This window comes from Halichoerus grypus, chromosome 1 (assembly GCF_964656455.1).
Source record: "Halichoerus grypus chromosome 1, mHalGry1.hap1.1, whole genome shotgun sequence".
In the NCBI taxonomy this organism is placed as follows: domain Eukaryota; kingdom Metazoa; phylum Chordata; class Mammalia; order Carnivora; family Phocidae; genus Halichoerus; species Halichoerus grypus.
The window spans coordinates 202894105-202920791 of NC_135712.1; the positions used below are offsets into that span (position 1 = coordinate 202894105).

Below are 26687 nucleotides of genomic sequence, written 5' to 3' on the forward strand. Positions count from 1 at the left end.
CCGTCCCTCCCCGCCCCACCTGGGCCCTGGCCACTCCCGGTCACCTCCCCCTGGACTCCTGTCCCGCCCCCGGGGTCTACCCCCGTCCGGCTTCAGGACCGCGGCCACGTCCCCCGGGACCCTGACCCCGCCCAGCCCCAGACCTCCGTCCAGGCCCCTCCAGGGACCTCGGCCCCGCCCCCAGCCTGCAAGTCGAGGGTGCCCGGCGGCTCCTGAGCACTCGTCCGGCCGCCGCCAGCGAGGAAGATGCCACCGCCGCGCCGCCGTCCTGGCCGCCGCGTCCTTTTCCTCCTCCTGGCCCTGCTGCTGCCCTCACCGCCCCCAACGCGCGCCCCAGCGCCCCCGGGCCCCGCCGCCGCTCTGCTCCAGGCTCTCGGGCTGCCCGACGTGCACCGGGGCGCCCCCACGCCCCGGCCCGTACCCCCCGTCATGTGGCGCCTCTTCCGCCACCGGGACCCCCAGGAGGCCAGGGTGGGCCCGCGGCGGACGCCCCAGGGGACCACCCTGAGACCGTGCCACGTGGAGGAGCTGGGGGTCGCCGGAAACATCGTGCGCCACATCCCGGACCGCGGTGAGTGGGGCCTGCGCTGGGGGCGTGTGTCGGGGAGGCTGGACCCCGCTGTGCGCCCCGCCACGAGCCTCCAGCGCCGCGTGGGGGAAGCCAGAGCGGCTCCGAATGTCCCCACCCGTCCCGTCCAGCCCACGAGCAACCTGGCCCCCCGCACTCCATGGGCTCTTCCCCGTGGGCACCTGCGGGGACCGGCTGGAGTGGTCCCACGGCCAGGCTCCCTTGCACGGGGCAAGGCCCCTAGCTTGCAGCTGAAGCCCTGCCCCCACTCTCCGCTCGTTCCCCCCGCTGTTTCACACCATTTGATGCCTTTCCTGCAGATACCACCTCTCCAGCATCGCCTCCCCACCGGCCCCAGGCATCCGTTCATCTCTAGCCCTGGCTGGGTCCCGCCGGCAGGCCGCCCTGCACAGGGCCGGGCCTCCTCTTACTTGCAAGCGATGCCCTGCCCCCACTCCCTCACTCCCCGCCCCCTCCCCCGCCCCGCGCGCCACTTAACACCATCTGACGCCTTCCAACAGTTGGCGCCCCCAGCCCCAGGCGCTCACCTTTCCCCGTCCGCAGCAGAAACCCCCTCGCGGGGAGGCCAGGCAGGGCGCGGGGGCGCAGCCCGAGCCCAGCCCTCTCCCTGCCTCCCCAGGTGCGCCCACCCGACCCCCGGAGCCCGCACGGGCCGCGGGGCAGTGCCCTGAGTGGATCGTCGTCTTCGATCTCGCGGCCGTGGAACCCGCAGAGCGCCCGAGCCGAGCCCGCCTGGAGCTGCGCTTCGCGGCGGCGGAGGCGCCGTTCGGCTGGGAGCTGAGCATAACGCAGGCGGCGGAGGGCGCGGGCGCGGGCGCGGGCGCCGGGCCGGTGCTGCTCCGTCAGGCGGTGCCCACCCTGCGAACGCCGGTGCGCGCCGAGCTGCTGGGCGCCGCCTGGCCCCGCAACGCGTCCGCGCCGCGCAGCCTCCGCCTGGCGCTGGCGCTGCTCCCCCGGGCCCCCGCCGGCTGCGCGCACCTGGCCGAGGCCTCGCTGCTGCTGGTGACCCTCGACCCGCGCCTGTGCCACCCGCTGGCCCGGCCGCGGCGCGAAGCCGAGCCCGCAGTGGGCGGCAGCCCCGGGGGCGCGTGTCGCACGAGGCGGCTCTACGTGAGCTTCCGCGAGGTGGGCTGGCACCGCTGGGTCATCGCGCCGCGCGGCTTCCTGGCCAACTACTGCCAGGGCCAGTGCGCGCTGCCCGCCGCGCTGTCGGGCCCCGGCGGGACGGCCCCGCTCAACCACGCCGTGCTGCGCGCGCTCATGCACGCGGCTGCCCCCGGCGCCGGCGGCCTGCCCTGCTGCGTGCCCGCGCGCCTGTCGCCCATCTCCGTGCTCTTCTTCGACAACAGCGACAACGTGGTCCTGCGGCACTACGAGGACATGGTGGTGGACGAGTGTGGCTGCCGTTGACGGGGCCAGATGGGGGCCCAGACAATAAACATTGCGTGGTCCGCTCCCCTGTCTCCCGTCTGGTCGCCTGGGGACGGGAGAGGAAGCAGCCAAGGTGGTGGGACAGTGACCCCCAGTGACGCCACCTGCTCAGCTCTCCCAGGGCTGGGGTCCTACATCCCAATCTCCAGGTAGCCCAACAGCTAACCTGCCCAAGAGCCTGGGAGCTGCCCACAGCAGGCCCAGGCACTGCCCAATGCAGGGGCCTTGGTCACTCCCCCCGCTCCTCCCCCCCCCCCCCCCCAGTCCCTGCCATGCTGATCATCTAGCCATTCTCAGCTTTGCCGTCCAGGCGACCTCAAGGCTTCCAAAAAGCCAGGCCCCCAGACCAGGAGCTCTGCCATCTCCCTGCAGTTCATCTGCCCCCGTGTGAACACAAGAACTGTTTATTAAGATTTTATTGGTGACAATAGAGCTTAAAACAAATCGACCAGAAATCAGAAGTTACATTGCCTTGGTACAGATGCTGCTCCTCAATTTGGAAAACAGTAACTGCTGCTATGAAGGTGGAGAACAAAGCAAACAGCACAAAGCAGAGGCAAAGCATTCCAAGGAACAGAACAGGGCGGGCGGGTGGGCACAGGTTGCCCACGGGGTGTCGCACAAGGGGTCAGAGCGGAAACCTATCCAAACTCTACGCCTCTATGTGGCCTACCAAAAGAAGGGGGAAACCGAAAGCCCTACAGCAATGGTAATAAATAAGAGGCCTAGCCGGAAGGAAAGTGGCCTGTGTGTCCCCGTCTCCCAAGTACAAGCTGGAATCTGGAGGCTTTGATAAGGGCCAGTGTCAGCCTCACAGGGACGGGGACGCTGGGGGGGCGGGGGGTGTGTGTGGTCAGGGTCACTAGGGCCTGGGTAGGCAGGGGATGGTCCCCAAGTAGGTGGTTGTCAGGGAGACTACCACCCCCACGGTGGTGTGCAAGGAGCTGGGGGTGGCTCTCCCAGCTACAGTAACTTCTGGAGTTGTGGCCCAGACCCCACCAGATGGAAGCCCCCTCTACTAGCTGATGTGACAAACTGCTCCAAGCCCCTTCGGCGTAGAACCAACTTATTTCTGAAACTTCTTTTCCCCAAAAAAGCAGAAATCACCCCACCCCATCACAGCCGTACCCACAGGTAGAAGGTCTCCCAACCTGGAGGGTGGGGTAGAGAACAAGGCAGGTGGGGCGCTCGGCATGTCCAACCAGCCACGGGCACTGTGGGCGCCTCCCTGGGGATGGGTCCTCTTGGTGGCTGTCTTCCACCAAATCCTCAGGAAGGACCCCGGGGAAGAAGCCACCTCCCCACCCTCTGGCCTCACACAGCCAGTCCTGCCCAAGGCCCCGTCCCGGGGTGGGTGGGGCACGAGTCCGCGGCGCGCGGGAAGCACTTGGCTTCTCAGAGTCCGGCGGAGACACCGTGGGGCTGCCTGGCCCGGGACGAGACCGTGCTCTCTCACCGCCCTGACGTGCAGGGAGAAGCCGCTGGAAGCTAAAACTGAAAACAAAATTTCTCCTCGCGATCCCGTCACAGGTGTTGATCCTAATCTTGAGATGTGTTGGCTTGTTTAAACTTCGTTTCTGGAAGCTTCTCACATCTCCCAGGTCCACCACTAAGATTTGAGAGACAAACTCAGGAAAGTATATTTTTCAGTACTCATTTGAAAGAATCTTTAAAAAACAAACAGAAAAACCCCAAACACCGTGTTTTCTTCAAATGAAACCCTCTTAGAACACAGGCAGCGTGACCAGGGCCGTTGCAGAGCTGGTGTGGACAGAACCCACACCTCCGCGGGGCTCTCCCAGCACGGCCGCCTCGGCAAGGAGCCTGCTCGGCACAGAAATGCGAAGTTTTTCCTGCTAAAACGTAGTCCCCTTTCAATAAAAGAGAAACAGAAAGAAAAGAACAGAGGAAAGGGCTACTCTGAGATGAGGGTGTGCCTCCCTCCGCCCTGGTCGCAGACCCAGGTGTGCACGCGGCGAGCGCTGGGCCTCCTTGGCGAGCGGGGCAGCCTGGCAGGGCTCGCTGGCGGACGGTCCTCCGCGGCCGCCCGCCTCCCGCTCTCCCTTCTCCTTCTCCTCGCCGCCGCGGGCCAGCAGTGGGCGCTCGCTCGGTCTCGGGCTCCTCTCTCCCTCGGGTGCTCCTCTCCCTCTCCTGTTGCTCACAGTGGTGCTTCAGTTTTAGCAGTGGAAAACAGGTATCCATTTATTTTTATTTTTTATTACCCAGAATAAGATGCTGATGGACTAAGCCACATAGCTTAGCTCTTCCGCTGCCACCTGCAGGGAGGGAGGAGGGCAGAGGGCCATCAGAGCAGCTCGGGGACCCCCCGCCCTGAAGGTGCAGGGCTCCTCCCCTCACCCCACCGTGCGCTTGTGAAATGGATGCCCGCACCAGTGACTCCCCACGCCAAGGAGAAGGAAGCCGAGAGTTAAGGGGCCCTTCTGCCAGCGGCACTAGCACCCCGCTCACCCAGCACACACACAGGGAGGGGACCCGGGCCCAGGCTCACCAGCTCTGGTCACGCCACATTCAGGGGAGCCCTATGTCAGGGTCTTAGCGGCCCCCCGAAGCCCCTGGTGCAGAGGAGCCCCGTGTAGCTGGGACAGGACTCCCACGCCCACCCCTTCCTCATGGAGTCCTAGAACTCTCTCAGGCAAGGACCACCACGCAGGGAGCTGGGTATGAAGCTCCTATCCCCGTCACCACGAGCAGATGCACAGGAGCCAAAATGGCCGGCCACAGGACAAGCTGGCCTCTTGGGGACTTGAGACCCCTACCACACATTTCCCTGATTTCCCATCAAGTCCAGATCCCGATGAAGACGACCTCCTGCAGGGGTCAGCTTGCCTTCTAGTACTGGGACAGCCCTGTCACTCCGCCGTGCTGGTATGCCCGCTCCCCTTGGTACGTGGAGTCTTGTGACAGCGCCACATCGATCTGTGACTTAAACTCATCGCCAAGGTAACTGTCCTGAAAAACAAAGTTGGGGAGATAAGCATCCACTTGGAGGATGTGCTCACGTCCTTCCAGCCTCAAGTACCTGCCCCAGAGAAGGATCTGGAAAACCCGGTTCTAAAGCCTAAGTAGCAGGAGACCCACACTGGTTACCTCACCATCGGACACAGGTCACCCAGGCCAGCTGCCTAAGACTGCATCGGGAAGCTGATGCTTTAGGCCCCCCAGCCCCCCTGCTGAGAGCGGACCTATGCAGAAGGCCAAGCGGAGCCATGCTCAGGTCTGCAGGGGTGAGTATGGGGGGTCAGTCCCAGCTGTCCTGACCTCCCTGCCGCCGGCTCACCTGGGACAGCTCGGGCTGGGAGAGGCCAGGCTGGCTCATCTGGGAGGGCTGGCTCATGGAGATGTAGCCCTGGGTCAGGGCGCCCTGGGAGAATGGCTGGGACGCCACGTCCTGGCTGGCCTGGCTGTTGGGGAGATTCGTCTGGCTGGGTCCAGGGAGCCCAAAGCGGTTCTTCTGGCGCCCCCCACGACCAGTCTTGCCTTTTGGGGTACCCCGGCCTGAAAGACAGCAGTCCAGGTTCCTTGAAGGAGATCTGCACCCGACCGACAAGCCCAGCTGCCCAAAGCCCAGACTTGAACAAACTCCAACGCCAACGTGCTTTTTCCAACATGCTGCCGCCTGGCGCTCACCTGCTGCTGGCCCGTTCGCTTGTCCAAAATACCCTGGTGGGGGCATGGGGGGCATGACGAGGTTGAAGGGGATGGGAATGTTCATGGCGGCCACATGGCTGGGGCCTGCACTGATCATGCCGATCTGGTCGTGGGTCTGGAAGTACATGTTTGAGGGCCGGCCTGCAAGACACAAGGTGGATGGCAGGCGTCACTGCCACATCCCAACAAGCCTGCTGCCTGCCCCGCCAATGGCAGCTGGAGTGGCTGGAATGTCACTCGCATCCTGCCGCTGCTCCGAGTGCCACAGCGTTCCTCGGGGCAGCCTGACAGCAAAGCCACCTGGGTGATACAGAATTTCACCACTCGACCCCCACTCTTGAGAGCCTCCCTGGGGCTGGCTCCTGGGAACAAGCCTTTTCTCCCAGGGTATTTGGAGAATCCCTGGCCTACAAGCACCCAAAAGATTGAAGCTACGTTGCATTTCCAATTGAAAAAAAAAAGTTCTTTGTGGATAAAATTCTATGCTCGTATTACCCGCACCCCCTCTCTCTACCATGACCACCAAAAGCAAGAAAACACCTGACTGAACAGACCAGTGGATCCCACTGAAAATGAAGGCCCCCAGGTACCCCCCAGGCTAGGCATACCCCAATCTGCACAGAGCTGCCCCAGGGCCTGGGAAGTCAAAGGGAGCCAAGGCATGACAGCACAGCCTTCTGGTCTGCCCCCAAGGGCCGAGAGCCTTAGCTGGGCCCACGGTGAGCTCAAGGATGAAAGATGGACCCAGAGCACCCTACATGGCAACTCACTGGATGTGGCAATGAGATTTGTCACTTGAGCCAACAACCAGGAGAATACTGGGCAAGCAAGGAAAGCGGGGGCTTGCTCACTTCACACGTGAGAGGAACTGCTGGGGTGCACCCGGCCCCAGGATGGCCAGTGAGCTCACGAGGGGACGAAGCTCAGTGTAAAATGCGGGCGTGTGGCACCAAGCACCTGGGTGAGCCAGTCACCCTCTGTAGAGGCTGGTGCGGGGAAGGGTCCCAGGAGGCAGGGATCTGGGGGATGAATGGGAACCATCCAGATGCTGGCTCCGGCAAGAGGGGCTGTTGCACACAGCAGGGGTAATGCTCAGCTTCAGGACAGAGACCCTACACAGGAGAGCGGTCTGAGAGAGCAAGCAGAAACTGGAAGACCGGCGAAACCGGAACCGAGACTGTGGGCGGCCTGGAGGAGCTGCAGTGGTGCCCCTCCCACTGAGTGGGCAAAGGGCAGGGGCTGGGGGAGGGGAACACCGTGGCCTGGGGCCCAGGAGCAAACAGGAAGAGCTACAGTATTTGCTTGCAACCCTCCATAAGCAGACCTGTGATATTTTTTAAAAATGTGTATTTAGACACTGGCAAAGACCAATTCTTTCATTTCAGACAAAAGAAGGTGAGAAGGAACTGTCAGGCAAGCTTCTGCGGACTGAGGCTTGGGAGGTGACCCCAGGAGTGACAGGGCCAAAAGCTGCAGGCGTGGGAATGATCAACACCCACAGGGCCCGCATGGTCCCCCGCAGACTCACCCTGGCTGCTCCGATCATAGACCGATCCTGGGATAATGGCCTCCCGAGCATCATACATGGCTGTTGTCATGAAGCGGGCTCCCTGCAAAGAGTTCAGATAGGTGAGGAATTTACCACCTCGACACAAGAACAACTCTCTCAAGATCTGAGGGCCAGGCCACGCCTAGGCCGACCCTGAGGCTTGCTGACTGGTGGGCTCTGGGCCTTGCCCGCCCCTCCTCCACGGACCTGGCCTTTGATGCTGCACGAACTGTCTTCGGGCTTCACCTCAAGCAGCACCACAGCTTCTAGGTCCCCCAGAGCACCCTGGGTTCACAGGGTTTCCTAACTGCCTGTGTCCAACTCCTGGGCGCCACCCGTGACTTTGCATCCCAAAAAGCCAAGTGGAAAAGCTTGGAGAGGTGGGGCAGAGGAGCTCTGTGACAACTCAGCTCGCACCGGCCGCCACCCACTGCCACACGCCGCAACCCGCAGCCCGGCCCTATGTTCCTGCCACCCCACCCGCCGCCGCTCACCGGGTTGATGGTGTTGACCAGCTTCCTGGGCTTGCTGAACTGCATGAGGCTCTCCCGCAGGTTGTTCAGGGGCCCCTCCACCAGCACCTTCTGCTCCTTGTAGTAGTTCAGCAGGTGGTTCCAGAGCGGCTGCTTGGACAGGGCCTTTGGGTTGCCCACAATAATGACCCCATACCTGCAAGGTGTGGGCACAAAAACATGGTGTTTGGGGCTCTGCATAGTGAGTGGAACACCATGTAACACAATAAGCAAGACTGAACAAAAACTCAAAATCCATATCCAAGGTGACGGGCCGTTCTCCCGGCACCCTGTCTGCCTCCCTGCCCCGACGCCCGGCCTGCCCATGACAGCGCCCACCGCTGAGTGCCGGGGACAGAAGGGCATACCGCTGGTCACGGTGACCTGGCACTGAAGCCCGCTACGCAAGCTGCCCACAGTGCACTGGGTGTATCTGCAGACAATTTCTGAGGAGCCCAGACATCAAAACCCCTCCGTGAGCAGAGGAGCTCAGATGAGTCTCCTTGTTTGCAGCCACGGGTCGGCCTCCTGGGAGGTCAGCCCCAGCAGGCTCCGCGGCCTCGGGAACCCCGATAGGCCAGGGCACAGACCTCAATGACCAAGCCGGGGACTGGCTTCTCTGGTGGACGCTCACCCCACCAAGCTGTTTCAGGACCCCCGTGCCCAGTGCTGGCCACCAAACAAGACAGCACCTTAGAAAGGGGGGAGGTGGTAACAGATAACAAGCAACATGTCCTGACAGGGCAAGGAACCAATGTGTGAAGCGAGCCTGACTTCCAGCTGATACGGGGGCAGCTGCAGTCTGGTTTTACTCAAAGGTGACAAAGAGACAGCTTATTCTCTGGGTCCCCTCTATCATTATTTCAAAAAAACATTACATTCTAGGGCCAAAAAGGTAGACAAGACCAAAAGATAAGATTCAGGGTTAAATGTCTCCACGTGGATACAACCTGCACTAGTGGGTTTCTTAGGTCAAAAGGGCCTAGATGACCCTTCCCACAAAACTGAGGCCACACAAACCCACCAGGACATGAAACAAAGGCATCTCATGGGGAGGCATTCTCTCTAAACTGCTGCTTGGGAGCGCTCTGACCTCTGGCGCTGGCGAAGCCCAGTCTCGCCCCAAGTGCAGCCCAAGGTTCAGGTGTGGGGCAAGGAGAAGAACCAAAGAGGCGATCCAGGCAGGGAGCAGCTCTTGGGCGGACCCTCCCAGCTCCAGACTCTAAGGGAAAAGTCCCTCTGAAGAACTCCCACGGCAGGAGGGAGGCACCTGCCGTCAGCAGGGCCAGCGGGACACAGTCCTCTGTACCTCGCTCTGGTCAGGGCCACATTAAGTCGCCTGGGGTCGTTTAAAAATCCGATGCCTTGGTGCTCGTTGGCTCGCACACAGGAAAGGATGATGAAGTCCTTCTCTCGCCCCTGGAATGCGTCCACACTGGCAATCTCCACCTCCTACAAGGGACACACGGTCACAGTCAGCCAGCTGGCTGCCTTCAAGGACCCTCAGACTGTGGGAACGTTGTTGAGGTGCACTGTCCAATCCCGCCAAGGAGCCTGGGACCTGAAGCCTGCAGAGCACCCCCACGCCACCCACCTGCTCGCTGCGCCTCCGGACAGCAAGGACGGAGCCCCTCTGGCTGGGCCTGCTCCCACTGGGCCTTCACGGTTCCCAGCCCCACTCTCCTGGCCTTCCTGTGCTTCAGCTGCCTTTTTAACTGTGGCAATTTGTTTCCCAATAATAAAAGCATGTGTGCTTGCCATAAAAGACCTTAGACTGGACCCAAGTTAACAAAATAGAGACCACCTGTCATCCTCACTCAGTTGCTACTTTGCATTTTGGTTCATTTCCGCAGAGATAAAGAATGACGTTGTCCCGCACCCTTTCAGCACACACATCCTGGACATATCATCCAGGCAAGGACACAGGGGTGAATCACATTTTCATGACTACGTAACACGCACTGTAAGGCTGCCTCGTAATCACACCGTATGGTTCGACTTAGAATTATTTTCAGTTTAGCTCTGAAAACTATCCTGAGAAAAGCCTGAAGGAACGCGCGCCCTCGCAGGCCGGTGCCTGCACAGCCGCAGGCCAGGCAGGGGGAGCCGGCAGGCCCGAGTGGGTGCGCGCACCTGGTAGAGCTTGGTGTGCAGGGAGCCGCTGAACTGCATGTACTGCACCAGGTAGGAGCGCTGGCCCTCGTACGGGGTGATGATGCCGATCTGGTCAGGCTTGGCGCCCGCCTTCAACAACTTCGTGGTGATCTTCTCCACGTTGGCAGCTTCCGTCCTAAGGAAACCCACCTTTCAGCTCCTGCGCTGCCCCCACGGGCCCGAGACCAAGGCTGGAGCCTGTGGGAGGTGCAGGGCCGGCTCCACCTCCGGGGCAGCCCTGAGAAGGCCTTACCCGCTGCGCCCACGGCCAGGCTCCCCATCATTTACCAAGGGAGTCACAGGGGACGGAACAGGCTCACACGTGGGCTTAGCAGTATCTGCTCAATAGAAGAACCCACACTGAAGATGCAAGGTGGAAATACGCTGTTGGTTTAGGTGTCCACACAGAATGGGGACGAGGAGGGCGAGGAAAAGCTTCAGCACCGCAGTAGAAAACGTAGTGCCAAGCTGCCACTGAAGCCTGCGGATGCCGAGGGCGAGTCTCTGCTTACCTGTTCAGGTAGGAGGTGCCTGAGCTGGCGATCTCCTCTTGGCCCTGGGTCACGTAGAAGAACATCGGCTTATCAGGTTGGGGCCACTGGAAGTCAAACCCCTTCTTCACTCGGTCCGCTGTCACCAGGGAGGGAAAAGAGGCAACACTACCCATTAGAGAAAAAAGCCACAGCCCACCTTGACTGAGTGCCGATGGGGCAACACAGAGACCGGGCCGTCACAGGCAGAGGCCTGTGCTAGAGCAGTTAACAGCAGGCTTCGGGCAAGAGACCCTGGTCAACAGGGCCCCGAGGAGGCCGCTGGAGCGGGTTCCACTGCCCCAAAACGCCTCGGATGAAGGGAAGCTGCACATACCAACACCCAGCTGCCCGGTGCACAAAGCTGGCTCACTCATTGAACATTATCTCACCGGCTGGTGCTTTCCATGGCCTGTTTAAGAAATCTCTGCCTACCCCAGGGTCACAAGGATACTCTGTTTTCTTCTAGAAGTTTTACTGTGGTGCCTTAAAGGACCCATAAGTCCCTCCAACTGGCTTTTGTGGATGACACTGTTGAGTCAATCTCATCCTGTCACAGACCAAAGCCTACGGACAGGTGGGCCTGCCTTTGGATTCTACCTGGGGCACCATGCCCACAGTACCCTGGCAACTGCAGTTCTACAGTAACTCAAGACATGTGGTAGTGTAAGCCACCACCTCCACTGGGCTCTTCATGTTCACCTTGGCTATTCTGGGCCCTGTGCATTTATTTCCTTATAATTTAAAAAATTAGCTCATCCATTCACACGCCCCACTCACCCCTTTGGGAATTTTGGAGCTGCATCTAATCAACAGATCAGCATGAGAAAAATGGCATTTTTGCATCAAAACAGCCTAACATCAATGATCCACTTTATGTCAAGCTGAGAAAGAGGCCACATCCATCTCCATCCTTCCCGCGAGGGCAGTAGCCAACTGGCTAGCTCAGTGGCGCATTAGCCCAGGGGCTGCCGGCAAACGTTTGCCCACTGGGGGCGGTGGGGCAGGGCTGGTCTATAAGGCTCCTGCCCCAGCTAATGTCAGGCTACCCCAAGAGGGAGTCTGGGTGGGTGCCAGCACCGCCTTGGGCAGGGGCCACCTCGGGGCTCAAGGGGGCTCCTGGGAGCTGCTCAGGCCGTGTTCTGGGTTCAGATACGAATTACACAGGTGTGTTCACTTAGAGAAGACTCACCAAGCTGAACACAGGATTTGGGCACTTCTTTACACTTTAATGAAAAATTAAAAAATATGTATTCAGGGCACCTAGGTGGCACAGTCAATTAAGTGTCCGACTCCTGGCGTCCGCTCAGGTCATGATCTCAGGGTCAAGAGATGAAGCCCCCCGTGTTGGGCTCTGTGCTCAGCGTGGAATCTGCTTCAGATTCTCTCTTCCCTCTCCCTGCCCCTCCCGCTCGTGCTCACTTTCACTCTCTCTAAAATAAATAAATCTTTGAATGGAAAAAAAAAAAAAAATAGACATATATATACACATACACGTACGTAACTTACTGGGTGCTGACCACGTGCCGGGCACGCAGGACACTGCAGGGAACCACCAGCACTACGGCTCCCTGCCCCCCAGAGCCGCCGCCACGAGGAAGGCAGAGCAGGGCCGGCAAGGGCCAGAATCGGTGCTAAGCGGTGGCTTTCCCAACTAGTGTCAAATGGCAAACAAGCTCCTTGTGGCCTGGCCTTTCCTCGCCCCACCCCCCAATGGACCAGCACTGTTCTAAGTGTCACGGTGATGGTGATGGTAACTGTGCCATCAACCCCCAGGGCCGCACGACACCGCGGCTGCACGCCCGGGCCAGGCGGGCACTCGGCCTCCGTCTCACCCAGACGGCAGGCCGGGCAAGGCCGACATGGCAGGCTGCTGGCATTAACCGGACATTAAGAACGCCAGTCTGAGGACCCCTTGTACAGCCTAAAAAGTTGAGGAATCCAAGCAGCTACCATTTGCATAGCTTGCATCTACTGACATTTGTTGTATTTTAAAACCTAGAAACATAAAATATTTATGAATTCCTTTAAAAATAATCAGCCAAAAACATATTTTATAAAAAATAACATTTCCCACTAAAATATGTATCTCTCGAGTTTCTGCAACTCAGTTAGGACCGTGGCTGACTCTGCTTCTGTGCTCAGTCTCCCATCAGCCCTTGCAGTAGGACGATTGGGCGTCACAGATGCACATCGTTGGAAAAGGGAAGAGTGTTTTATAACTTTCCCCACAACTGTGGGGTTTTGACCGATTCCAGACCAAAGCTGGACAGGAGGTCACCCTGCAGGTTCGTGATGCTGGCTTTTCTCTTCTGCCCTGCCCTTAGGACGGCCTCTGACTTTGTAACGCCCTTGCTGGCCATCAGAATGGGAAGTACTTGCTCACCAAGTCAAGCAGAGCTCCCAAAGACTCGCACGCCTCACGGACATTTGTCACCACCATAGATCCCACCAGAAAAGCCACTCAGCATTGGAAAGACTTGGTCAGCCCAGATTAGGGACATGAGTTTCCCAAAATTCTGATTTTCATTTTGAATCCTCAGGTTTTATCACTGGAGATAAATACTGTCAATTGTTTTCCTTGAAGCCATGGGCTGACTCACTTTGATCATTTCTGGCAAAGCACTGCTGAACTCAACCCCAGTCTGAATGACCGACCATACTGTGTCCCTGAATCCTTTTAAAGCACCTACCACACCCCAAGTGTCTCAGAACTCCCTACCTCGTCACGCACAGGGTCATACAGATGGGCACCCAAGGGGCTAGTAAAGTGAGTACTCTCCACTGATGCATTCAGGGTCTTGCCCGCTGCAAGCATGTGGTGGTGATGACACATGGCAGTCTGGCAGCACTGTCCCCACTCATGTCAAGGCACCAGCCAGCCCTCCAGGGTTGTTTCTGTACCCTCAGCACGAGCGTCCACATGGCAAAAGGGCACACGATCCCTCAGTGTTACTATGAGAGTAGTTCTGGCCTCAGTCCTGTGAAGCCGCAGGGCCCGCGGTGTGGGGGCACCAGCGTGAGGGGTGGGAGGCACGGTCGGCTCAGCCACCTCCTGTTCTGTCCACCGTGTGACAGGCCCCCAGCGTGAATTCTCATGGAGTGACCCTGCATTTTACAAGGACAAGCTCCCCCCTGCCCACAGGCCAAGGATGTCCCACACTCCAGAGTGGACATGCCGTCCCGCAGACCACTGTACCTCTCTGAGGTGCCCCCTACACGTAAGTGATCACCACGTAAGGCCGCTTAGGCCGTGACAACAGGTTTCATCTCCCCAGGCTGCACTCCCTCCAGGCCCCCCACTCTGGGCTGAGCACTACCTGCAGTGACGCCATTCTGGAGAGAGCCCTCGTAGAAGATGTTGGATGGGAAGGCGCTGAGCGCAGGGTGCATCCGATACTGGACCTGCAGGCGGATGGGACGGATGCCCAGCACCACCAGGCGCTCGAAGAGTGACTGAGATAGTCCGGCCTTGGCTGCCTTCTTGCACATCACCACGGGGCCCAGCTGACAGTGGTCACCCACGAGGATGAGCTGTGGCGAGAGGCCCACACAGGTGAGGAGCTCAGGTGTGAAACCGCACAGACGTCCACTCATGGGGCACCAAGGGGCCCTGGTGTTATACAACCACCCAGCCACATGAATTCAACCAGGAAGAGGCGACCAGCACAGGACACTGCCCACCACATAGAGGCATCCAGCTTTCCTAAATAAGTTCGTGTCATGTCACTGCTCTTTTATGGAAGACCTACGTTAGAGGTAATGGCTTTTGTTGTAAAAGCAAAAACCCTCTTCAGATTTCTTTTGGTTGTCAAAAACAGGTACTAACGTAGGTCTTTTGTAAAAGCAAGGTGGTGTAATAGGAACTTTCAGAAAGTAGGGATATTCTTCGCTTTATCCCATTTTGGCTTTTAAGAGGTTTCAAAGCAGTGTTTCACTTTCAGATAGTGGGGGAAACCTATATATGAAACACACAGACTTGCACTCAGGACCCACAAGAGGTGCTCTGTGTGGCACCCATCCTTCCAAGAACCACTCAATGAGCCCGCTGGGCACCCCTCTGCTCTGCCAGGACATCACACGGCATTACAGAGCATTATCAGAAACGAACCCCCAGCACTGAGAATGACACGGAACTGGAACAAGAGAACACACACTGGTTTTCAAACAGGACGACAGTGAATGGCCCACCTGCTTGGCGCCAAGGACCACAGGGACCATGCACTCTGGTTCGGTGGCCTGGGTGCTCTCATCAATTAAAATGGAACGGAACTGCATCTTGGCGAGCCTCGGGTCCCCTGCACCCACACACGTGCAGCAGATGACATCTGCATTCTAGAGACGAGAGCAGGCAAGGCATCAGGGAACCTGCACGGTAAATGCTACCAGGCCCCAAAGGGCAGGCGGAACAGGACACTGACTGGCACCCTCCCCGACACCTACGGACACAGGCCGCTGTCCCACCTGGGGGACGCATCTACGTCCAGGCTGCAGCGGCACTACCTTTTGAGACCCTAAGTGATCATGCTTCATCACAAAAACCTCTCAGCACAGATGTGGTTCTGTGCCTCAAGACAGCCTCTGAGAGGCAGTGCTGAGCTGGAGAAACCTTGTCTGTTATAAAAGAGCAGGGGAGTGTTCCAGACCCACCTCCAGGCCAAGATGTACAACCACTGAGAAGGCAAATACGGGAGGTATCGAAGTTCTTTCTCAAAAGCAAACTAAACTGATGTAAAGGCTCCACGCCATGCTCCGCATACTGCAACAGGTCCCACGGCCACACGGGGCCAAACGGCCCAGAGGTTAAGAGCTCACCATGAGCAGCTCCCTCTCGGCGGTGCGCTTCAGGGCCCGGTACCGCTTCTCGTCAGCAGAGGACAGCTCCCCCGTCTCGTCCTTCAGCTGCTGTAGCTTCTGCAGCTCCGGCATGCTGGAAGCATGGCAACACGTCAGCAGGCACGGGAGCCACGCGTCGCCAGGGACCGCGCACGGGAGACATGCTGCGCTCGAGGCAGGCTACCCAACACCCACCTATCCATATTCCTGATCTGGTTGTGCAGGGCCAGGAAGGACACTGGGGAGTCAATGGCCTCGCGGCTCTTCGCGCAGAGCCGCACGACTTTCAGCCCAGTCTGGTGGATCTTCTCAGTCAGCTGATCCACAGCTATGTTACTCGGAGCACAGACGAGCACAGGCCTTCAACACACAAGGCGAACAAACATCTCAGAGCTCAGCCAGAGGAAGTTCAGGAAACGCTCACTGCCAGGACTGTCGTTCTGAATCCTAGGCAGTGGAGCACCTCCCCACTGGGGACCTAGGACTAAAGTGAGTGAACAAAGCTGAAGGAGCTAAAATCCAACTGGTCTGGAGCTTCCTGTTCCCAGCTGGTTTTCACACTTCTCACGTACAGCAACGCTACTAAGTGAATCTTGCCTCCTCACCCTCCAGGGTCCGCACCGTAAAGACTCTGAAAGCTCTGCGATGCGCACAGGCCCGACACTCGGGACACGCTGACCCACCGCCCCACGGCTGCCTCCACCAGAGCAGCAGGCTTGCTTGTGAGAAGCAACCACGGAGACCAGATCACATACAAATAACGTAGAACACACAGTGCCGGGGCCGTGCCGAGCCCTACCCATTGCCCTGCCGAGCAAGGTGGTAGACGATGGTGGCAGAGGTCACCGTCTTCCCCGTGCCTGGTGGTCCCTGGATCAGGCTCAGCGGTCTCTGCAGCACAGTCTTGACAGCATAAACCTTCGGATAACAGGCAGTCGTTAGGCTGCAGCCACCCCCGGGGAGTGGGGGGCCACCCACCCAAGCAGGCTCTGCCGGCCAGGCCCCTTCTATCCCCCAGAAGGGGTGAGAACCTGCGAATGGTTGAGGTCGGGGAGCCCCTGTGCCGTGAAGCGCTTCGGCAGCTGGCACTTGATGATCACATCCTCCACCTCGTGCCCGAGCAGCTTGTGGTAGATGTAGCCCGAGACAGAGGTCTCATCCACGGCAAACGTTTTCAGCGCACTCTGCATCCTGGAAGGCAAGCTCGGGGTCAGCGGCATGCACACGACCATGGAGCGGTGAAGCCTGGCCCTCGCGAGTGAGGAGAATCATCCAGATGCCGGAGGCGGTGGGGCACCCCAGAGCAGATGCAGTGGCGCGGGCAGGGACAAGGTGGACGTACCTATCAAACGAGGTTGACTTCCACACGAAATCCACCTGGAAGTTGTGAGTCACCTCCACAGGCGCACCCACACTGCTCCGAAGCTCAATGGCGATCTCGTCGCCATAATCTGTGCCGCTGAGTTAAGTTTCATCGTTGTCAAAAGCTGAGTTTACCTTTCTGAGGAGCCTTCATTTGGCGACTGAGGAAAAAGACCCTCCTCTGCGCCAAACACAGAAGACTCAGCCCGCCCGGCCCGTGCTCACCGCCAGACGCTGGCCCGGTGTCGGGGCCCCTGCTGCCAGCTCCCACGCCCTCCCTGTGAGCGCCCGGGCAGCGCCCAGCATGGAGCACGCCGGCCGGGGGTCAGGCTGAGCCGCCAGAGCCCTGGGGCGCAGAGCTGGGAGCACCCTGGCTTCAGGCTGGGCAGCTCTTTGATCAGTTTGATACACATGGTGCACCTCCGAGTACAAGTGAAGAAAGGACTCAGTGGCAAACACCACTCGGAGGGGCCCCCCAGTGTGGCCGCCCACGACGCCCTCTCCTCCACCTGCAGCGATCCCCACACAGGCCGCCCGTGCTCAGGACGAGCTCACCCGTCTTTACACAAAGGATACTATCAGGGACCTTGATGACATGGCCGATCCCCTTCCAAAGGGGTGCCAGATCCCCTTTGTACCTCAGGCATATCTCATCCCCCTGCATGAGCCGCATGTCTTACAGAGAAAAGACAGCAAGAAAGTTAGCGCTTTCAACACGTGCCGAGGCTGCCATCATGAAGAGTTCAAATTAAGGGACACTTTACAAGGGTGAAACTAGGAATTTTATGCTACTTATGGTCACAAATATTTTAAAACTTAAAATCACCTCTTAACCAAATTATGACTAAATCCTCATTACCAGAGTCAGTCTTGGGCAAAGTGAAGTAGGCGATTCTCTTCTTGTTAAGGCCCAGGTCCCACCTGACCGTGATGTTATCTTGAGTCTGAGCACATGAAAAATAAGAGCCCTGTTAGCCTGAGACACAGACACGGCCCTGGACTCCTCGTGTCTGCGTTTCCACAGGTGTGTGCCCTACGGCGACCTTACGAGCTGTGACGTCAGCGTGCCGTGCGCAGCACCCAACAGCCTGCGACACCAACAAGGGCACGTCCGGGAGAAAAGCCATTAGGACCCCCAGACCCCGCTCAGGATGACCAGGAGACCCCCACACGACGTCTGCTCTCGGAGGCGGCTTCTCTGTGAACTGCGGAGGGAGAAGGAAGCTGGCGGCCGGCCGTCGGCGCTCCCGCCTCCTCGAGGTGATCTTCGCGGGACCGGCACAGGGGTGCCCTCCGTGCGCCACGGGCTCCTCGGTTCTGACGCTCGTAGCCGTGGGCAAAGGCCGCGACCGCGACCGGGAGGGATTTTTGTTGGCTTTTAAATCAGAAAACACTCAGGCCGGTGTCCAGCTCTGAGCGACCGGGCTGTGCCCAAGGGTCACTCCCTCGCCTGCCCTCAGTCCGCCGTCCGTCTCTCCAGGCACCGCGCCTCAGGCCGCGGCAGCGTCCGCAGTTTGCACAGGAAACCGCCCTCCCCAGACCTTAGGAGAGAGGCTGTGTTAAAACGACCGAAACCCTCCTGCACACACCACATCACCTGGGACTCTTTCAGTTTCTTATCGTAGTCGGCCTCCAGCTTGACCAGAGGGCCGAATATGTTCTGGTACTGGTAGGCGTCCTCGTACCGCAGGAGGACGTGCTGCGGCTCCTCGTCCACGCCTGGCTTCTCCAGGTCCTCCAAGGTGGCAGAAGGGTTTTCCTAGAAGACAAGGACCGCGCCGGTTCTTCCCCATTTTCGCCTACAGACGAAAGGAACTACACGCGGGATCACTAGTCACTAGAAGAACAAGGCCTATCCGTCACCTCTCAGAACGAGCCGATGTCGGCCCGTCATACAGAGGGCACCGGTGGTTGGTGGTGTCCCCCCCCCCCCGAGGACAGTTCTCGTACGGGGAAGTGTATGTGGCACGGGGAGGTGGACACTGGCCTGGGTCTTTGCTCACCCTTCAGCCACTGCCCCTAACCCTGCCCTGCCCAGGGCCACACCAACAGGGTGAACACTGGGGAGGACACCTCACGCATCAGGTGCACAGCCCGACACGCCTGTACCACCTAATGGCTTCATTCGCCAACCAACGCCTAGCCCCTAAACTCAAAGAGAGAATACCTCTTTCGGGCTGCCAGGAAGACCACTAGTTCTCTGCTTGTGTAAATAGAAGGGGAGGCCCTTCTTCCCCCCACCAACCCCCCAATTTCCTCCTGACCCTGTGCTGCACCGACAGGGGCGACACACTCCTCCCTGGCAGGGACAGAATGGTATCTGGGCTGTGTGGCTATAAACGGGAAAGGTGAAAGAGTTCTGGCCATCCAAAAGTCGAAGCAGAAGGGTACCTTGCTAGATGATACTTGAGAAATATTCTGACTTGCACGCAAATTGAAAATAAACTCACATTTAAGATTCTGGATTATATGGGCACCTAATTAAAATTTATAGCCCAATTACTAAAACTTTATCATAAAAGCTGAACGGCCAGAACCAGAGAAGGGCTTCCTGGAGAACTGGGTCTGTCAGGCAGGGCAGGCACCCCACCACCCAACCTGGAAGCCCCTCCCCTTCACTCATCCAGCTGCAGTAGGCCCTGCTTCTCTGACCTTTGTGACCTGGACCCCTTTTCCCCTGGACATTCACCCCTGGCCTGGTGTTACCCTGGCTGAGACACGTCACAAGCCCAACGAGGTCTTACAGCACCCTCACAGTCCTGTCTCCCCAGGCCTGGCTCCTCCTGCCATGTGCACCCTCAGCCGCCTACAGCCAGTTCTGACCTTCCTCCTTCCCACCACCCACCCTCACCCTCGCCCTCTGCAACAAAAGAAAAATTCCAACAACTGGAGCTGTCCTTTCCTAGAGGCCTGGCAGGAGGTGCCTGTGGGATTCCACCAAAGGGCCATTCCAGGTAGAGACTGCAGTCTCTCCCTCAAGTTCCTTCCAGAATCTCCTGTTTTGAAGACACTCCCAGCAGCTCTCCCTGGACAAGAACCGTGCTGAGGCAGATTTGCATTCTCAGCAGGCCCTCACCTTCCAGAGCTCCTCCAGCTTGTTGATCTGCTGGGCGGTGATCTGCCGGGCCCGCAGCTGCTCCTGCTCAGAAGGGATCTTGACCAGCCAAGAGAGGAAGCAACGGTCCTGGATCAGGGGCTGCCACTGGGAGCTGTCCCAGTTGATGTCCTTGAGGCTGCTCTGACTGGCGCAGGGCTGCCTACAAAAACACCAAGGGCAGGGAGAGCCCAGGTGAGGATGATGACCTCCGCCCACAAGCCTTACCTTTCATCCCCAAGTGACGTTCCCTGCATTTTACTATGTGATCATATTACCTTTAAATTGTTGGTAATACATTGCCTCTCCCCATGCACTTGAGCTCTGAACTCTTAAAACTCCTAACACTGTTTTTACAGAATTCTTTTTATGATTTAACCAGAACACACCCCAAAAGAGTTACTCAGCATTCCCAGTTCTCTAACTAGCCCCAGCCCCCAAACATCCTCACACCTCTCTAATGGGCAGAACCGGCCACTCGGGCTGAGTGCCCCGCCCCCGCCCTCACCTGCACAGCAGCACCACTACCGAGTCAGCCTTGGCAGGGATGAAGCCGAGGAGGAAGACATTTCGGCAGCCACAGTTGTAACACTCCAGAACTGTCTCCCCCAGGGGCCCATCCTTGTGCAGAGTCACCTCTTTGCATTTTGCCCTCACGAGGTGATTTACAATGTGGCTGAAACCAGGAAATGATAAATAGTTAACACCCAAAGTTTGGCTTTTCACCACTTCCAACTGTCGAGCCCCCCGTTAAAAGTTCCGGTACCGTTCACAGTCCATTAGCAGGGGCGGTCACACCTCATCCATCTGGCGTCCCGGGGGACCAGCCCGCCCCTGAATTGGCTCCCCACTGAGCACAAAAATCAATCCGACTTGAACAGCCTTTAAGGAAAACGCTCCTAACACGTTTCACATAGTTCTTGCTTCTTTCTTTTAGTTCTTGCTTTCTGAAATCCTACGGACAGGGCCTGAATGAACCTACAGCAAGGCAGGCGGCCTGCCGCTTCCACGGCTCCTCTCCACTTGCTGAGGCTCCTCGGCTGCTGCCCCCGCTTTCAAAGTCGCCTCTCCGGGCCCCTGTGCCTGCTTTCAGGAGCAACAGCCCCTCCTAATTTGCTGCAGGCCAGGAAACTTGATAACCAACCGTATTAGAAACCTGAGGACAGTAAAAAATACTGAGCAGCGGGGCTCAGGGCTACTCTCAGGAAGCGGAGGGCCGGTTCTGAACTGTCTGAAACCCCGCTGTCTCGGCTCTTTCCTTACCGCCGCGTGGCCAGGACTCTGCTGTCCCTCCCACTTCCGGGACACAGCTCACTTACACCCAGGGCTTGCAAACGCTGCCCCAAAACAAGCCAGCCTCGCGTGGGGCCCACGGGTGGCGCCTGGCTCTGCCTTAGGCTCTCCCAGCTACCTGCAGCCTTGCTGCGGCTCTGTCAGACGCCTAGCACGCCCGCCAGGCATCCAGCCTGCCTGGCCACCGCCCTCCCCGACCTCGGGGAAACCCCTTCTGTTGCAAGCTTCGGCTCAGACGCCACATTCTAACCCCCTCTGGCCCATTCTAACCCATGAAGCCAGTCAGATCATCTAACCAGCTGTCACCACTCTCGGCACCCACAAAGCGCCCACTCTTCTGAAGCTGTCACAACTGGGCATTTTACCAGACTCTTGACTTCCTCTTGTCTTTCCTACACCCACCTCACCCCATTATACTGGAAGCTCCCTGAAGGCAAGTGGCTGCCCCATCATTTTACCATCTGGCCTCATACAAACACTCAGTGCTGGCTGATGGGGTCTGTTTTCTCTTAGAGGCCTTTCACTCACTTCCCTGATCTTGGCTCTGCTGACCGGAAGCTGGGGTTGCCAGCTAAGAAGTTTTATTTAATTGCTTTTCCTGCAGGAGAGGAACTAATGCAAACATAGTAATGCTGAAATTACCCAGAACATTCTGAAAATGGGACATGAATCTGGTTACCCTGAAGATGCTTTTCCTTTCAAATCTTTAGAATTAAACATCAGCCCACTTTCTTGCCTCACCCAGAATCCCAGTTCGCACTGCTAACTTTTAAGATGACACGAGATCTGACCACTGTATCCTCAGGCAGCACGAGATGGTGAGGCCTGGCCTGCAGCTGTGGAAGACACAGGAAGGGTGGGGGCTCTGTGCAAATAAACCTGCCTATGGGGTTTTGTCACTGTATGTCTCCAAAACACGAGCCCCAGGAAGATGCTGCTTTCTTGCTGGCGGCCTGGAGCCCTATCCCACAAGACCCTGCTCTGCTTCTCCATGACAGTGTCGTGAGCTGTCACACACCACGGCAGCTCTGGAGGAGCCACCAGCACTGGATCCTCCCCTGGAATCCAAGCACCAGCACAAAACTGGTCTCACCCCAAACACAAAACACAAAACAAGAGACCCAGTCACAGCTGCTGCTGATCAACAGCAGGAAGGGAAGCCCAGAGACGACGGTCAAGTGAACTTAATTTAATCCGATGATTCAGGATCTGGCCCGTATTAGCCTCAGGACTGCTCCGATGAGCTAAGGCCAGAGGGAGCCTTCTCAGGAAGCGGCTCCCATGGATGCCCATTACTGTCTTGGGAACATCCTCCTCAGGCACCCAGTAATGAAGATGAACGGGCGTGCCAGGAGCTCATCTTGCAGGAAAATATAAATAAAAACTGGGAACGAGAATTAAGCCAACCCTACTTGCATAATAAAAAGAACCACAGAGAATAAATCAAGGGTAAATACATTAAGGCATTCACACACCACCATCTGTTTCAAGTTAAACCAGTCACAGAGGAGGGAAAAAACCAGGTTTGTTAGCGTGATTTTATATTGTGCTTTTGCTTCAACATTTCCATAATTTACACACAAATCTGAGCACAGCACTGATTAAAGACACATGCACTGTCTGATTATCTACCTGCCAGAAGTATTTCCACGCCCGTTACAGAACCACTTCTTGCTGGTGTTACAGTAAACCACGCAAGCAGGATCGTGTATTCCGCAGTAACTAAAAAAGTCAAAACATCAACAGTTAAAGCTGGAAGGTCTCTCTCTGGTTTTAATTTGGCAGGATGTAAAATTCTTTCCTCTTACAACATTTTTAAATTTTTCATTAAACACATACTCAAACCCAATGATCCCACTAGCAAAATCCAATCAGCTAAACTGCAGAGGCTTCCTGACCCTGCAAATGCAGGGAAAGGGTACAGGGTGCTGTGGGGGTTCCCGAGAGAGGCCCTAGGCAACAGCAAAGCCCCTGCCAGGTGGGGGATGAGAGCTGTGGAAGGTACCAGGGGAACCCAACAACAGAGGTCTGATGCCCCAAAGCAACCCCTAGCCACCCCACTTTGGCCTTAAGTTTCAGAAACCGTGACTTATAAGCAGGGAAATCAGCATCCCTGGCTCTGGGCACACAAGAGTCAGGCTGTGACCACACTGCGTTCCCAAGGCGCTCCACTCTCCGGCAGAGGGCGCCATGCTCCCGGGAACGCTCGGGAGCTCAGACCCAGCAGCAGAGGGTCTCCGGGTGCGGTACAGACTGAGCTCAAGCTTGCAAGAAGCACCTCAAGAGAGCCCCCAGCCTCATTCTTCTGAAAATCAACACATCAAAAACAAAACCCGGCTCACCACAGAGTTCTGAATGTGTATGAAGCCAAGCCTCAGTCTCAAACTAGAACGTGCTCCAGACAAGAGACTGGAGACTGGAGACTCCAGACACTAGAACGTGTCCCCCAATACCCCACACCATGCGGACAGCTGGGCGGGTGAGGGGGTGTGCAAACATTAAGCACCTGCAGCTTTACTAGAACCACTTCACCGGCAAATGTGTAGATAACAGAACACTAACACATCACTAACACATATGTAAAAAAATTTTAAACAACTGAGAAAAGAGCCAAAATAAAGTTAAAAACAGAAAGCCAAAATAAAGTTAAAAAAAAAAAGTCTCCCCACAGAGCAGGGAAAGAAGCAGCACTCTGTCCTGTGGTGGGCACAGACTTCGGAGGGGCAGTGTGCCTGGGAGGCCAGCAAGACAGTGTCATGGCCCAGGCCCAAAGTGGCCCTGACTGGCCAGGTGTCCTGAACAAAATCAATTCATCTCTTTTGGTTTCAATTTCCTTGTGTACGTGTAACAGAAAAGTAAGAAGTCCAATATTAAGGGTCCAAATACAAGTGATGGGTCCTGCTCTAGATGAGAATTCCAAATTTGGCCAAAAGCAGTTCTATCCACTGACTATTCAATTCCAATTTTTCGGGAATTTTGAACACATCAGAGAGGCAGATATTTTAAAGTACCCTACAATCATCTCTTTGTAAAAGAAATCTTAGCTGCTGTTTACCCTCTGAACCGAAGTCCTCACCAAATGTGAGTTTGTTTTGAATGAGTGAGTGGGACAGGTACCGGGAACCACCAGGACCTGAGAGAAGGCAGAGAAGGGGAGCCTCTCCCCTACCCTCTGGGTGAATCAGGGGTATCAGAGGGGGCTGATCCCACCCTCCTGCCCAGTAACAAGGACTATGTATACATTGGCCTGAAGAACCTTATTTTGTAATACCACGTCACAGTCCCTCATCCTAGATGGGCTTCTAAAGCCAGCAAACCCACTCAAGAATGCAAGAGCTCTGGGAGGTGAGTCTGCGCCTCCGCCATCGGCACTTACCTGCAGGCATGCACAGGGAGATCCTTCGTGTAGTAAGTATCTTCTTCATCTTCTTCAAAGTTCAACTCAGCCAACAACTGGCTGGTCTTGGCCACGCTGTCATCCACGGCCCCATTCTGCAGAATGCCCTCTGGTCCACCAACCTACAGCAGAATAGCACCATTACCACGCAAGGCTGCAGCTCTCGGGCCTTAGACGAGGCACATGGGTTCTCCCCAAACGAGCAGCCAGGGCGACCTTCCCATGAAGCGCTGGCCTGCTCTCCACTTCGAGAGTTCAGCTTCTTCTGATTGGACTTTTCACACTCTCCACCTCCCTCTTAAACCTACCTGGCCAAAAACAGGGTGCTGGTGGCGTAGGTCATCCACCCTGCCTCCTGCATATCCAGGTCCAACCCCACCTGGTCACAGAGCCATGACCAAACCAGGATGCTGAAGAAGATGCTTCGTTCCCATGACGGGGGGGGGGGGGGGGGGTCACAAGGAGCAAGATGACTTTTTACAAAGCAGTTGCAATCCTCTCTGGGGACAGCTGCATAATGTCAGGCCAGACGGCCTGGAATCCCACCAGAGTGAAGGTTCCTGCCAAAGCCTAAGCCAAAAGTAAAGGTTGTGTCCACTGGAAATGTGAGAGAGCAGTTCCCTCGTTAGTCAACATACTTCCTTCACTGCCAGTTTCCCTCTCTAGAAGGCAGCCCTTCTTCATTATGAATTAGAAGTTCAATGTTTAGGATAACCTTCTGAACTCAGGCTATAACCTTACTACATGTATTATCTTTTATATGTTACAACAGCAAAAACATACAAACAGGCAACTTTAACAATACCCATGAATTTCACAGGCACTTCTGAGCTCACAAGTCCATTCAGAGGCACACGGATTCAGCTCACCAGAGAGTAATAGGCATTCCTAAAGCCATCCCCAGGAACCTTGGGTGGCAGTTAATAGTCCTTGTCATCTCCCCCCTCCTGTGGGGATGACACATCTCCCACATGAGGCTCGGTCATGCAGCAAGGGCGTGGAGTGGTGATGAGGGCAGGGAGGAATGACAGGAGCCCCAGGGCAGGCACTAGGTTTCTCTGAACTGTGAGAGAGGATCAGACACTGGCCCCCTCCCTCAAAGAGCCCCTGCCACCTAGAGCCGTGCCATGTGGGGCCGGCTCAGGCCAGTGCAGCTCAGGCCAGCAGTGCCCGCAGGACCCTTCCCTCTCCACTGCTCCAGCCAAGTCACCTGGAAGATTCTAAAGACAGCAGTTCAGGGACTCCTGCGTGGCTCAGTGGGTTGAGCCTCGGATTCTTGGTTTCAGCTCAGGTCATGATCTCAAGGTTGTGGGATTAAGCTTTATACCCCACCCCCCACCCCCGCTGCTGACTCGGCTTGGGATTCTTTCCCTCTTCCTCTTCCTCTCCCTCCCCCTCCCCTGCTCGAGAACTGCACTCTCATAAATAAGTAAATAAAATCTTAACAAAAAAAAGGGGGCGCCTGGGTGGCTCAGATGGTTAAGGGTCTGCCTTCGGCTCAGGTCATGGTCCCAGGGTCCTGGGATCGAGCCCGGCATTGGGCTCCCTGCTCTGCGGGAAGCCTGCTTCTCCCTCTCCCACTCCCCCTGCTTGTGTTCCCTCTCTCGCTGTCTCTCTCTCTGTCAAATAAATAAATAAAATCTTAAAAAAAAAAAAAAAAAAGGGTCCCTGGGTGGCTCAGTTGGTTAAGCGACTGCCTTTGGCTCAGGTCATGACCTGAAGTCCCAGGATCGAGTCCCGCATGGGGCTCCCTGCTCAGCAGGGAGTCTGCTTCTCCCTCTGACCCTCCCCCCTCTCATGTGCGCGCTCTCTCTCATTCTCTCTCTCTCAAATAAATAAATAAAATCTTTAAAAAAAAAAAAAAAGACAGCAGTTCACTTGGGGAGGGGGGAGGCAGGAATTGGGGGTGCATTGCCCCCTAGGGGGCATTCTGGAAATTGCAGTGGTGAATTTGGGTTGTAAGTAGGGGGTCAGCCCAGACCAGAACACCATTTCACAGCTTCTGCCACTACTTTAACGTACTTTTTTCATGTAGGCAACAACCAACTTAAATGCAAGAAAACTGCGCTTTGTTTGGGGGAAAAAAAGTTTTTCCCCAAAGAAAAATCAAAATCAACTTTTGGATTTTAATGCAAAGAAGATGGTGCTATAACATAATTACAAGCACTTCTTTATGAATCCCTGATCTCTTTTTAAAACTGTGGTAAAATACACACAATATAAAATGTACCATTGTGGGGCGCCTGGGTGGCTCAGTCGTTAAGCGTCTGC

General features: G+C 56.8%; 2 protein-coding genes across 3 annotated transcripts in view; one reads left to right on the forward strand and one right to left on the reverse strand.

Annotated features, from left to right (window-relative positions):
- Nucleotides 1-147: 147 nt before the first annotated feature.
- Nucleotides 148-2044, forward strand: GDF1 (growth differentiation factor 1). The gene is made up of 2 exons (XM_036093837.2): nucleotides 148-571; nucleotides 1209-2044. The coding sequence occupies exons 1-2, from the start codon at nucleotides 247-249 to the stop codon at nucleotides 1997-1999; spliced, it is 1116 nt and encodes a 371-aa protein (XP_035949730.1). The 5' UTR covers nucleotides 148-246; the 3' UTR covers nucleotides 2000-2044.
- Nucleotides 2045-2421: 377 nt separating this feature from the next.
- Nucleotides 2422-26687, reverse strand: part of UPF1 (UPF1 RNA helicase and ATPase) — a 36466-nt gene continuing 12200 nt past the window's right edge. The window contains exons 2-24 of one of the 2 annotated variants that reach the window (XM_036093833.2): nucleotides 24396-24538; nucleotides 22652-22741; nucleotides 20235-20402; nucleotides 19709-19889; nucleotides 18230-18391; nucleotides 17459-17576; nucleotides 17209-17307; nucleotides 16613-16721; nucleotides 16302-16461; nucleotides 16070-16188; nucleotides 15466-15630; nucleotides 15250-15364; nucleotides 14626-14769; nucleotides 13755-13968; nucleotides 10417-10534; nucleotides 9884-10040; nucleotides 9060-9202; nucleotides 7733-7907; nucleotides 7218-7299; nucleotides 5669-5830; nucleotides 5319-5536; nucleotides 4868-4990; nucleotides 2422-4296 (exon numbers count right to left, since the gene is read on the reverse strand). In XM_036093833.2, coding sequence (XP_035949726.1) covers nucleotides 4871-4990; nucleotides 5319-5536; nucleotides 5669-5830; nucleotides 7218-7299; nucleotides 7733-7907; nucleotides 9060-9202; nucleotides 9884-10040; nucleotides 10417-10534; nucleotides 13755-13968; nucleotides 14626-14769; nucleotides 15250-15364; nucleotides 15466-15630; nucleotides 16070-16188; nucleotides 16302-16461; nucleotides 16613-16721; nucleotides 17209-17307; nucleotides 17459-17576; nucleotides 18230-18391; nucleotides 19709-19889; nucleotides 20235-20402; nucleotides 22652-22741; nucleotides 24396-24538 — 3162 coding nt within the window. In that variant the 3' untranslated portion in view covers nucleotides 2422-4296; nucleotides 4868-4870. The remainder of the gene's footprint in view (nucleotides 4297-4867; nucleotides 4991-5318; nucleotides 5537-5668; nucleotides 5831-7217; nucleotides 7300-7732; nucleotides 7908-9059; nucleotides 9203-9883; nucleotides 10041-10416; nucleotides 10535-13754; nucleotides 13969-14625; nucleotides 14770-15249; nucleotides 15365-15465; nucleotides 15631-16069; nucleotides 16189-16301; nucleotides 16462-16612; nucleotides 16722-17208; nucleotides 17308-17458; nucleotides 17577-18229; nucleotides 18392-19708; nucleotides 19890-20234; nucleotides 20403-22651; nucleotides 22742-24395; nucleotides 24539-26687) is intronic. The other variant, XM_036093834.2, reaches the window with a different exon arrangement.

Coding starts and splice junctions, on each gene's coding strand:
- GDF1 (XM_036093837.2), top strand. CDS start 247: ATGCCACCGCCGCGCCGCCGTCCTGGCCGCCGCGTCCTTTTCCTCCTC. Junction 572..1,208: donor GCGCCACATCCCGGACCGCG/GTGAGTGGGGCC, acceptor CTGCCTCCCCAG/GTGCGCCCACCCGACCCCCG.